The sequence below is a fragment of the Talpa occidentalis genome, unplaced genomic scaffold, assembly GCF_014898055.3.
Source record: "Talpa occidentalis isolate TD23 unplaced genomic scaffold, MPIMG_talOcc4v2.1 talOcc4.10, whole genome shotgun sequence".
Taxonomy (NCBI): Eukaryota; Metazoa; Chordata; class Mammalia; order Eulipotyphla; family Talpidae; genus Talpa; species Talpa occidentalis.
Genome location: NW_023600993.1, coordinates 96,036,905 through 96,049,281, shown reverse-complemented (window position 1 = coordinate 96,049,281; position 12,377 = coordinate 96,036,905). Strand labels below are relative to the sequence as shown.

The window sequence follows — 12,377 nt, the reverse complement described above, 5'->3', positions numbered from 1 at the left end:
CGCCCAGATATTATAAACAATTACTACTAATTACCAGGCCTGCCAGTTCCCCATTGTCTGCTCACAATCCCACCAGGAACTGAGGAGCAGACAATGACGGTGTTGGAGGAAACTTTCAATTTCAGGCTGCAGAAGGCCTGGCTGTGCCTGGGAGGCTGGGCCCCTTCTGTGCCTTGGAACCCAGGAGGCACCGACATTTCTATGGCTTTTGGAGCCCAAACCCTCCTTTACAGAACAGAGCCTGGCCCCCACCCCCGAGATGCAGGGGTGAGGTAGAAGAGAGATGGGGGCCACATCACAAGCCCTGAGGGAGTGTGGGGCTGAGCCATATACTATAATTAAAGGTCTTTGGGTTTGCAGGATGAGTGGGTGCACACTTCTCTCCCCTGATATTTAGTCTATTTTTTTGCCTACTTTCTCTGAAACGGTGGTGCACAATTGTGGAGATACTAGAGTTGTAAGCCCAACTGTTTGGGTTCAAATACGCCTCTGTCTCTGTCTTGCTTTGGGGTGATCTTGAGGGCAGCTGGAGCCCATGCTCCTCTGGGCAGTGGAGTTGACACATGGAGCCCCAGAGACTCTGTCTCTGTCTTGCTTTGGGGTGATCTTGAGGGCAGCTGGAGCCCATGCTCCTCTGGGCAGTGGAGTTGACACATGGAGCCCCAGAGACTCCCAGGTTCACTCCGAGAGACACCAGGCAACACTTCTGCACAGATTGTGCCCGTTTCTCAGCTCCACCTGATGAGAGGGATGGGCACAGTCCCCCCCTGCTTCTAGACTCCCCAGATGTGCCTGGGGTTTCCTGCCACCCCACAGCTCAACCAGCCCAGCCTGGAGTCCAGACTTTCCTGGGTGGTCCCCCATCTCTGCACTGTCCCCTCCTCACCTGACTTCTGCTCTCCCGGGGTGTTTGCTAATTTAGAGGCAGCGTAGCCTGGTTTCCCAGCTAGCCTGCTGAGCCTGCATTACCTAGATTTTAAACCCAAGGTCCAGATTCTGATGGTTTTGTCTGGGTCATCCTTTCTCCGCGGCAGCGGACCTAGGACACCCTGGCTGCTGCCTGGGTAGGGGACAGCGCAGCAGGGGGGCATAGGAGGGCATAGGAAATCGTAAAAATGAAAAGACCTCAGGCACAAATGTGACATTATTCTCCTGCCACCGACTGCCAGTGGTCTAAGTGGGAAGGATGCTGGGTCATCTCGTGTGGCTGAGAGAAGGACCAAGCAGCCAGGATGGGGAGCTGGGGGAGCCTGGGAAGCCCCAAACTGGGGAACTGGGGGCTCTTTGTGAGGGCAGGCCGTTTTTACCGCTCTATGTGAACTCCAGAAAGTCCATGTGACTTTCTGAATCCGGGATTCTTTTTCTGTCTCCCATAGAGTCTTTGGTTGACGGCGCTTGGGTCAGATGTCTGCTCTGGGTCTGACATCCTGGCCGGGGCGCTGGATCGTGTGTTTAAGTAAAGCCAGTTGCTGTGACCAGCCTCTTGTACCTAGGACATTTATTTCTTGCTCCTGTAGATGCCAGTGGGGTAGAAGGGGCCTTTCTGGTTTCATTTCTGGTCACTGAGCCCCAGCTTTCTGTGGCTGCACCATCCCGGACTCTCAGGAACCTCCGATGACAGCTGTAATGGGGGAAGAGAGACGAGCACATGTGGGAGGGGCTTTTTTTGTTGTTTCAATTGTGATAAACACTCAACAAAACTTACCGTCTTACCCTTGTCTGAGCATACAGCCCGTAACATGAAGTCAAGCCGTGCCCCAGGGAATGCGGCCCTACCGCCATCCAGCTGCAGAACTCACTTCACCTTACAGGTCTTTAGCTCTGTATCCATTGAACAAAAGTCCCCGTCCCCCATTCTCCCAGCCCTGACGGCCACCATTGTGCTTTCCGTCTAGGGATTTGGCTCCTCTAGGTCTCTCATTTAAGCGGAATCATACAGTGCCCGTCCTTCCTGTCACGGACTTACTTCCTTTAGCATAATGTCTCCAAGGTTCAGGCACATGGTCACAGGTGTTGGAGTGACTTCCCTTGTTAAGGTGGAATAATATTTCATTGTGCATGTAGACCACACCTGGCTTACCTGTTCATCCAGCGGTGGACACTTGGGTCACTTCCACCTTTTGTCTGCTGCAAATAATGCTTCTAGGAATACAAATAGCATTTTCAATTTTGGTTTTGGTACATACCCAGAAATGGAATTGCTGGATCATATGGTAATTCTATTTTTAATTTTTTGAGGACCTGCCATATTGTTTTACACAGCGGCTGTGCCATTTTACATTCCCACCAGCTGCGCACAAGGGTTCCAGTTTCTCTATTTTGATTTAGTTTTTGATAGTAGCTATTTTAATGGGTGGGAGGATTTTAGAGGGCAGGCTGGGAGGCGGCCCCTATCACTTCAGCTCACATCCATGGCCATGTTTAGTTGCCGGGCTGGGGAATGAATTGAGCTCCGAGCCCGCGAGGAAGAGGTGAACACAGTGTCACCACGCTCACTGCACATCAGCCTTGCAGGAGCTGGTGCCTCGCAGGCGCGAGGGAGGTGATCGTGTGCTGGGGCCACCAGCTACCGTGTCTTCATGAGCAGACCTCCGAGCAAGTCCTGCCTGTCACATCTTCTCACTGTGTGACATTCTGCAAGTGGCTTTCCCTTGCTGAATGTCAGCTGAACAAAACCACGCTTGTTCTATAGAACCACTGCAGGGGCCACCCTCGAATGTCCGGTTCCCATCATGTCACTTGAGACCCTTACAATCAGCCTGGCCTTGATTTCTCACCTCCTCACGTGCGCCTCCTTTCCTTCCCTTCTCCTTTGTCTATTGGACCCTGTGATTCCTCTGGTGTCCAGCAAGCTTGCCCATCCTGGGCAATGTGGCCAGCAGTGACTGTTCTTCTGGTGGCCACTGGGCACTGACAGGAGGAGGTTAGCTCGGTGGGGCCTGGCGGGGCCCCCTGCGGCTGTTTCTCTGGGAGAGTTGTATTTGCCTGGCTACATGGTGAGGCCTTTGTGCGCAGTGTCTGCTTTTGTCTCGTCTGCAGTGTGCGGGAGTACGTATGAGCTCAGCGTCCTCCCAGGCAGCCTCAAGCAGGGCCTGCGTCCTCTCACCTGTGGAAAAGGGAGTGCAGAGAATGGGGGGAGACCCTTCTTGAACTCTTGAACTGTTTGCTGAGCAAGTGGATGATGGATGCGTTGCCAGCTGAGATTTTGTGAATTGAACACTAGGTATACCAACAGAGAGAAAGATAGGCTCCGGCCCCAGGGAGCAGGTCTAGACTGTGGAGTTGAAGCAGGAAGAACCACCATGATGAACTTGGGGAAAGAGAATAGCAGGTGGCTTGGAAGAAGAAGGGGGTGCTCCTCCTGCTTCTTCAAGACTGAGGGTCCCTTCCCTGATAGCAGAGCTCTGGGCAGGGGTGAGTGGGGTGTGGGGCTCTCAGTGCAGGGAACAAAGCCTGCAGTGCCCTGAGGCCCCACGCAGCTTCCTCCTTCTGCTCACAGACCTCCCTGGCTGCCACTGTGAATGCTGGTACACTGTGCTTGGTGAGGTTAGCAGCTGTTCTCAGGATATGGCCAGGTGGAAAGTTACATGGGATTGGTGTTAGAAGTACTGACCTCAAACACTGATGCAGCCCTGTGAACTCTGTGGCTTTAGGGCAGGCTAAACCTGTTTCCTCACCTGAATGATAATAAAGCCAAAGTCCTGCGGTTGGGGTGAGGATCAGATGAGAAAATGGGTTTCGAGTGTTTTACTCCTAAAGATATTGGAAGCATGTCTGACATTTAATGGTCATGACAGACTAGGACATGGGAATGTTATTATTCCCATTTCAGAGAGGGGAAAAGAAAAGCTAACTAAAGTTGGTGTAAGCAAAATAACAATATGAATTGATAATAGTATAATAATTTGTTTTATTGTTTTTATTGACTTATGTAACAAAAAATGAAGTGACTGCTTCAGGCAAAGCTTGATCCAGGAGCTCATGCAGTGCCACCAGGTGGATGGCTTCATTCATGAGCTCAGATGGTAGCAAGATAGCTCCCAGAGGCTCCATCTTATATCTCAGTTTCAAGTCCAGTGGGAAGAACAAGCTTCTCTCTCCTCACAATTCAAACAAAGATCCTAGCCAGATTTTTGTGGGCTGAATTGGATCACACACCCACTGAGCCTGTCACTGGCCAAGGGGAAGGAAGGTGCTAATTGGCTGGGCTGAGCTCACACCCGCCTCTGGAGCTGGCTCTGCTCTGCTCCATGGAAATCCGTGCTTTGCTGAGGAGGCTCCCCAGAGGGGATTTGAGGTGTCCTTATCAAAGGAAGGGGAGTACACATTGGGTAGTGCAGTAGCAGCAGCAGCAAATTCACACCTTCGAGGCTGAGCCACTAATCCTGTGTACCCTAAATGGTCAGATGCAAAGGAGTGGGCAGCTGGGGATAGAATAGGGTACAATTGTGTGGTTTTAATTAGCTCCCAGACCACACTTTGATTAGCTCCCAGACCACACTATCATGGCACTAGACCATAGGAGCCAAGCCCTGTGAAGCCTCATCTCCTGCAATGCCATAGCCACCCAAAGAGATGGTATCACCATGCCCATGATCCTTAGTCTTGGCGGGAAGAGGTAAGGCGTATGATACAGGACATAAAGCTAAACCCTAGAATTGTGGAGTCTGTGCTGAAATTTTAGGACCAGGAAGAAGAAAGGAGGGAAGAGACAGGACCTGTGTTGGCCTCAGGCTGGGGAATGGATGAGGATGCCCTGAAATGAGGGTATCTGAAACTGGCCACCCAGGTGGTCCATCCTGGGGCAGCCTGGAACATCTGTGTTTGTTTCATCTTGTCCTCTTGCAGCCTCAACTACGGTGGCGTTTGCCTGGCATCGGACGCACAGTTCAGCGACTTTCTGGGCAGCATGGGGCCAGCACAGTTTGTGGGCCGCCAGACCCTGGCCACCACGCCGATGGGTGAGTGCTCTGATGGGTCCCAAATGGAGGGCCCCACCAGCAGCTCTGCATCTCTCCCTCCTTCCCCTCTGCCTTGGCTCCATTTGCTGAGCACCCAGCTGGGGGCCTCATCTGCTAAGCCCCCAGCAGAGTGGGGTGCGGAGTTGGTTCTAGTCTTTGGAGTGGGGGCAGAAGAAGAGGGGGCACAGATTGCAGCCCTGAGCAGAGAGGAGGAGCTGAGTCCTTGATTGAGCCTCTGAGCCACAGCCCGCTCTCATCTTCCTGCAGGGGACGTGGAGATCGGCCTGCAGGAGCGGAATGGACAGCTGGAAGTGGACATCATCCAGGCACGAGGACTGACAGCCAAGCCAGGCTCTAAGTCACTGCCAGGTGGGAGGCTCCCTGCCCTCTGCCAGGTGGGGGTGAGGTGGGGGAAGTCTTGAGGACTCTCCAGGTCTGGAAGAGAGAAAATTGGACCCAACTTGTGGGAGCCCTCTGTCCCAATCCAAGGTGCTCATGTGCAGTTGGTGGCTTAGGGTTTGTTCTGTGGACCGTTGGGATTATCCATTGACTTAATTGGTCTCCCCTATTGTACTGAGCTCCTGGAAGGCAGGGACCATTTTTCCTTTAGGGTTATACCCCAGTGCCTGGTAGGGTGTCCGGCACACAGCAGGTGTTCAGCAAACACTTGTAGAGTGAATGTGTCATCGATGAATGTATAAGCCAGGGAATGGGGTGGGTAAGTCAGAGCTGAGAGAGAAACAGGCAAGTACATAGTAAACAGAGGAAGGGAGGAGGCAGGCCGGACCACCCAAGGGGGTAGAGTGGGCCTCACTGAACCCTGGCTGCACCCCACCATCCATATCCATTCCTGTTCCTCCCCAGATCCCTTGGGGGCACTCTGATCCCCAACAGTGGGTCAGCAGCTGCCTTCCTCTGCACCCTCTGCCCCATATGAGGGCTCGAATGAGACCTTACTTGCTGGCCTCTGTCCCCAGCGGCCTACATCAAGGCCTACCTGCTGGAGAATGGCGTCTGCATTGCCAAGAAGAAGACCAAAGTGGCTCGCAAGTCGCTGGACCCACTGTATAACCAGGTGCTGCTGTTTCCTGAGAGTCCCCAGGGAAAAGTCTTGCAGGTGAGGGGCAATGGGAGTGTGTGTGCGTGCCGTTCCAAGAGAGCAGAGGAGCACCTGTGGGAGGGGGAGGCCTCTGGGGGGCAAAGAGCACTGTAGCTGGTGAGCTCCACAACTAGCTGTGATGTTACCACTTCCTTTCTGGGCTCAGCTTCTTCAGATAGTGCCTCCCGATGACGCTGCACTCTGAGTAGGTACATCTTACTTGATGTGGCACCTGCTTCAGTTGTGGACCCCCCTGGGGCATTGGGTGATGGTGTACATGTCTGTCTTACTGTGTGTGCATCCCTCTGAAAAAGTTGAGAAACACTCTACTGGCTTTCAAGTACAATCCAAAAACAAATCAGGAGGCCATCTGGGGCCACATCTGGCCACTGGACAAAGGTGTGTATGTTCTGTCCTGAGCATCTTAGGAGAAGCCCCCACGCCCATTGTGTCTGGGAGGTCGAGTGTGTGGCAAGAAATCTGAAATGGGACCTTGACCTTGCCCGAGTCTGAGTGAGGTGCACAGCGGCAGCTGTATCAGTTTGCTGGCATTCCATTACAAAGTGCCACGGACGGCTTCAATCCCAGGACTGCATGTCTCACGCGTCTGGAGACCTGTGCAGGTTCAAGGTGCCAGGGGTTTGGCTCCTCCCAAAGCCCCCCCCTGCAGCAGCTGCCCCATTGCCACATCCTCACGTGGCCGGTGGTGTGTGCTCACCCAGGTCCCCCTTCGTGTCCAGATCCTTCTTATAACACCAGTCAGCTTGGATGGAGGCCCACCCTAAGGGTGTCCCTTTCACATAATCCCCTCTTTCAAAGCTGTTTCTAAATACGGCCCTATTCTGAGGCACTAGGACTCAGGTCTTCAACTTGAATTTTGGGGGACGCAGTGTAGCCATCACACCAGTGGAAACACATCTGTTCATGCACCAGGCTGGGTTCTGATTAGCTGTCCAGGGAGCACTGAAGGTGACCAGCTGGATGCCCAGGTTTCTCTGAGCTTCAGTAAAACCAGCTAGGAAATCAGATCTCTTTTTTTGGTAGGGTTGTGGGAGACTGACTCTCAGGCTAGGCTAGCCTTTAAGTAGTCCCCAACGTGCAGTGAACAGTGGGCCAGCTCCTGGTCCCATCTTGCCCTGGGTGCTGGATGGTAGATATGGAGCTTTTATTTCCGTTATCTGCTTTGATCCTCACCTACATGTTTACAAACAAGAAACAAGACTGGAGCTTAAAGGACTTGCCCACAGCTGTCCAGCAAGACTGGATTTGAACTCACAGATGTCTTAATTGCAAAGGTTGTGTGTTAAGTCACAGGGCTCTGCTGAATGGCTGGGCCAGCCCAGCTTTAGAGGCGGGGGCAGAGTTGGAAGTGGAGGCACGGGAGAGTAAATGAGGTCCTGCAGCCATAGAGACCACCCAGCTGGCATCTCCAAGAGAGAGATGATGTTGACCAGGAAATGGGCCTGGCACTGCCAGGATAGGGCTGTTGGGGGAAGGAAAGAAGCTCGCACTCACATGCTACCAGCCAATTTTTTACATGTTTCATGCAAAAGGGGTTTCTGAGGCTCTGGAAGCTGAGGGCCCATGAGGGAGGCAGCCAGGGGCTCATGATATGGCTTAGGTTAAAGATGGGGCAAGACCAGAGGCAGGAAGTTGGCATCCTGGGTGAGTGATGATGGCGGCGCTGGTGTCAGGAAAATATGGCCCGATTGGAGCCATTTTAAGGTGGTAGAAGCCACAGGACGCGGAGGTGAATTGGGTGTGGGGGTGGCTCCAGGTTTTGGTTCTGCCCTGTGAGTAGCCCTGGCAGAATCAGAACCACTCTCTCTGGCCCGCAGGTGATCGTGTGGGGGAACTACGGACGGATGGAGCGCAAGCAGTTCATGGGAGTGGCCCGCGTGCTGCTGGAGGAGCTGGACTTGACCACCCTGGCCGTGGGCTGGTACAAGCTCTTCCCCACCTCCTCCATGGTGGACCCAGCCACGGGCCCCCTGCTCCGGCAGGCATCCCAGTTGTCCCTCGAGAGCACCGTGGGGCCCTGTGGTGAGCGATCTTAGTGCCAGGGATGGGGAGGGGCTTCCCCAGATGGCCTGGAGACCACCCAGCCCCGACCTGGGACCCCAGGCCCAGGGGCATGTTGAACAGAGGAGGACGGGGTTCTCCCCCACCGCGGGGAAGCAGAACGGGGAGACCTGCCCCCCTTGGGCCCCTCCTCACCCCTTCTTTGCCTCCTACCCCCTGAGACCTTCCCTCTCCCAATGGGATTGGCTGCACTTTTGACTTGGCCGGTTCTTGACTGGTGGATGTGGCTGCGATCGGAGAAAGGAAAGACTGAGGTGGCAGAGCAAACCATTCTCCCGTCCCGGACACCGTCCGACCTCGCCCCCTTTTTGCCTCCTCGGAAGCTCGCTGCCAGGAGCCAAGTCCAGAACCCAGCGGCCATCTCCATGGTGCCAATTACCAGCAAGTGTCTTTCCTGTGGCACCGGGTTCAGGCAGCTACTCCTGCCCCAAAGCCAAGGGGGCAGCTCTGCAAGGATCCGGAGCCAGCTCCGGGGGGGCCCAGAGCCCCCCACTTGAAGAGGAGCTCAGGCCTCCCTCCGCCTCCCGTGGAAGGAGTTTTGCCGCAGCCTGTCTGAGTCCATCTGTCCGTCCCCTCTGCCCGCCCCTCTTCCAGTGGCTCTAGGAATTGGGGTCCAGCAGGGACCAAAGGAAAGGAGGAGGTGCCCCGGGTCTGGTGCAGACCCTCAGGGTGTCTTGCTCCATGGGACAACTAGTTTGGAAACACCTGGTGGACTGCAAAGAACTCTGTCTTCTGTGTTGGTGGAGGCGCTGCAGGACCCTGATTTTCCAGAGCCCCAAGCTCAGAGAGCCACCATCTCTGCATTTTGGGGTGTGGGTTGGAGAGGGAGTCTGAGGAAAGCTGGGAGTGGAACTGGTGGTGCCAAGGTGAGGGTTTCCCAAATAGGAGAATCCCTCCTTATTGCATGAGGCCAAAGGTCATCTCATCTACACCCCCCTGGCTCCAGGCTAGGGGCCTGGGGAAGCAGCAGAGCTCCCCAATTTTAGTCTTTTTAAAGAAACCATCCTGTACTAAGGGCAGTGCTTCACTGCCCTGGCCTCAACGACCTTGGCTCCAGGACAGATGATGGTAGGAAAGAGGAGGTCTGAGTGTAAGAAGCAGGAGGCTCCTTCTCAAGCCGGCCCGGGTAGCTGCCCGCCCGGCCCAGCCCTCCCTGGGGCCTACGGAAGCCCTTTGCATGCTGGGGAGGATGCAGGCCGGCCCCTCTTTATAGAAGCACATTTCTGCCACTTCCCTGGGAGGCACCCAGCAGCCCACCACCCTCCTTAGCCAGTCCCTGCTGTGTAGGGCGTAGTCCAGGTTAGCGGGTAGTTAGTGTTCCAAACCCTGGGGTCTGTTCTTAGCTCACACGTAGTCCCTACAGAGTCCCAGGCGGGGGCGCAGAGGAGACACTAGTACATTCCAGAGGGGAGTCTCCTTGCTGGCCTGGACCTGGAGCCTCTCAGCAGCCCCTCCTCCGCCCCTTCTTCCCCTCCCCCGTAGGGTTGTAGCTGGAGCTGCCCATTATACTCAAATGTTCTGATTTATTATCCTGGGTACTAATTTTACTCCTGAAGCTCTCCTGAGGATCGTGGGCCTTGGTGGAGGGGCCCGGGCTTCGCTGGGGGGAGGTGGGGTGTTGTCTCTCTAGGCTATTGAGCAGGTGATCCATTTGGAACTCCTTCCCTCCCGTCCACGGCCGCCTGCCCGTTTAAGTCCTGGGTATCCTTTCAAGCTCTGCTTGGGTCCTGTCACCTCCATGAGCTCCTCACACTGCCCCGGGCAGGGGAGACGCGAGGCCCCTTTTATCCGGGAGGTCTGCAGAGCATCTCGAGATGGTGGGTGGGATCCCAGAGCTGGGGCAGGAGGGGCAGGGCCTGAGCGGCCCAGAACCCGCCCCTCCTCCGTTTGTTGTTTTTCCAGTGTGATTTCTCTGCTGTTCGTTTATTACTCACCATTTGACTATTTTGAGCCAGGAGAGCGCCTCCTCTCTCCAGTCATCACTGCTCTGGCTGTTCAGGGTAGCTTTTCAAAGATGGGGCAGAGCCTGGCTGTCCCAAGCAGAGGAAGAAGGGGGCTCGGCGCCCCCCCACCTGAGCCGACCCTCTGTGTCTGCGCTGGCTTTATAAAACGAGGAGAGAGCGCTCCAAAGCAATAACACCCTGGGGGTGGCAGCGAGCCCCCTCATGACTTACTTGTTCGTTCTGTGAAATCTCAGCTCACCTCCTGGAGGGGTGGGGTGGGGTGGGGGCTGGAGCCCTAGTTTCTTTGTCTCATCGTGTGAGCACGTGCCCCACGCAGGGGGCTCTGGCTGTGTGGCGTGGGCGCCGCGGTCTGTCCTCACCAAGGGACGGGGCTGGGGCGGGGGGGCTGTTCTCATCATTTCCTTTGGGAACCCTTCAAGCCCCGCTCGTCCCACTGCCGGCTGCTCCTTTACCAGCTCATGTCCCCGCCTTGGGAGAGGAGCAGAGAAGGTGGAGTTGGGGGGTCACAGTAGGAGGGAACAACGGGGTTTCTAGGGGGCAAGCCTTTTTTTCAATTTCTGGGTCAAAGGGCACCGCAGGAGGGAGTTATCGCCACCTTCTTTCTCCAGAATCTGCTTTGCCTTCTAAAATGGAAGCACCTTTGAGACCATTAGTGAAGGCCATTTCCATTTTATGGACCAGGAGACCGAGGCCACCTCTGGGGTCACCTGTGAATTCCATGACACCCCTCAGCCTGGCCTCTCCCACCCTTGGCTGAGCTGGAGTCAGAACAGGATGAGATGAGGCCACCACTTCCCTTCTCTCCCGGGAGCTTCCCGGTGGCCTGGAGGCAAATTGTGGCCCATCTGAGAGGTGAGGAAACGGAGGTCCAGAAATGGAAAATGACTTGCCCAAGACCCCAAGGCAAATGGGGGGACCGAACCAAGGGCTTCATTGTGGTTTGGCTCCTTCCCGGGACAGAGACCGTGGCTCCAGGCCACGGCTACCACGAGGAGTATTTGTGGCCCTTAACCCCTGACCCACCCGGCGCTGTTTGGTTCCATCTGGGTGGACCAGTACCTTTTCTAGTCCCAGGCTTGGGGGAGAGGGTTGCCACAGAGACAGCCATCTTAGGGACCTGGCCCTACTGGCTAAGGGCGGGTGGGATTTGGGCCAGGCGTCACTGTCTGGGTGGGAACTCCCACCAGGCCATAGCCCCTCCAGGACCAACTTGAGGCAGTTAAGAAGCACCGAGGGCTGTGTGGGAGTGGGGTGTGGCTGTGGAACCCTCAGCTTAAGGAGATCGTCACCAAACCTTCAAATGATATAATCACACCTGATCTTCTTGTAGTGCTTTCCAAGTTTTCGCTTTCAAAGTGCTTTTACGTGGGTGTACCCTCCCAAGAACCCTGGGCAGGAGCTGGGGGGGGGGGCCTGTGGCATCAGCCCCATTTTCAAGTGGGTGAAACTGAGGTCCTGGGCAAGACGACATCTGCTAAGTTCCCACTGGGAGGTGAGGGCTGAGATTAGAACTCTGTTCTCCAACAGTCCGGAGCTCTTTCTTGAGGAGGTGAAGCTGGTAGTTCCCCAGTGGTCCAGGCTGATTCAGAACCATGGCACCCCTCAGTGTTCACGAGCAGCACTGCACCCACTCTCTTTGGCGCCCAGCTGTTGCGTCTGGCAAGGCCACCTGCATTTATTTATTGAGCAGCAGCGCTGCGCCAGGCCCCGGGGACCGTGCCCTCCCCAAGTCCCCTGTGATGGCTCCCACGCCCTTTGAAGGGCCCCAGGTCTATATAGCAGCACCTCAGAGTGGACAGGAAGCTTTTACGTCCATGAGCTCCCCTGACTCACAAGCCCGGTGGGGAGGCCGACCACACTCCTTGTCCTCTGAGCTCCTGTGAGGGCCGAGGGGAGACTTGAACCCGTGGCCTCACATCACATCTGGAGCTTTTCACTCTAGGACTGCTTCCCAGGGGTGGCAGGAGGGCAGGCCGGGGGCCTCTCCATCCACCCACCTTTTCTTCAATCTCGGGAGCAGGAGCCGCTCGGGCCTTTGGGGAGGGAGGGTTTTGGGGGGGGCCCCAGTTGGAGTGGGTCACGTTGCATTGTGTTCACAGCCATGTAGCTCATGTTGAAAATTAAAGTTTTTGGCTTTTCTAACTGGCTTGCTCGGCTCTGTGTTGAGACAGTTCTATCCGGGAAGCTAAGGGCGGCTGGTTCAATTTCAGGCGTTGAGCGCCCAGTGTGCACACCGGGGCCTTTGTTGATGCCCCTTATGGGGCAGGGGCC

The 12,377-nt window shown here is 55.4% G+C and overlaps 1 protein-coding gene across 1 annotated transcript in view; it reads left to right on the top strand.

Moving 5' to 3' along the window:
• The window catches only part of RIMS4 (regulating synaptic membrane exocytosis 4), a 53,086-nt gene extending 42,747 nt beyond the window's left edge, over positions 1-10,339 (top strand). The window contains exons 3-6 of the mRNA XM_037521482.2: positions 4,849-4,961; positions 5,229-5,330; positions 5,939-6,078; positions 7,899-10,339. Of these exons, the coding sequence (XP_037377379.1) occupies positions 4,849-4,961; positions 5,229-5,330; positions 5,939-6,078; positions 7,899-8,117 (574 nt within the window). The 3' untranslated portion in view covers positions 8,118-10,339. The remainder of the gene's footprint in view (positions 1-4,848; positions 4,962-5,228; positions 5,331-5,938; positions 6,079-7,898) is intronic.
• The last annotated feature ends 2,038 nt before the right edge of the window (positions 10,340-12,377 follow it).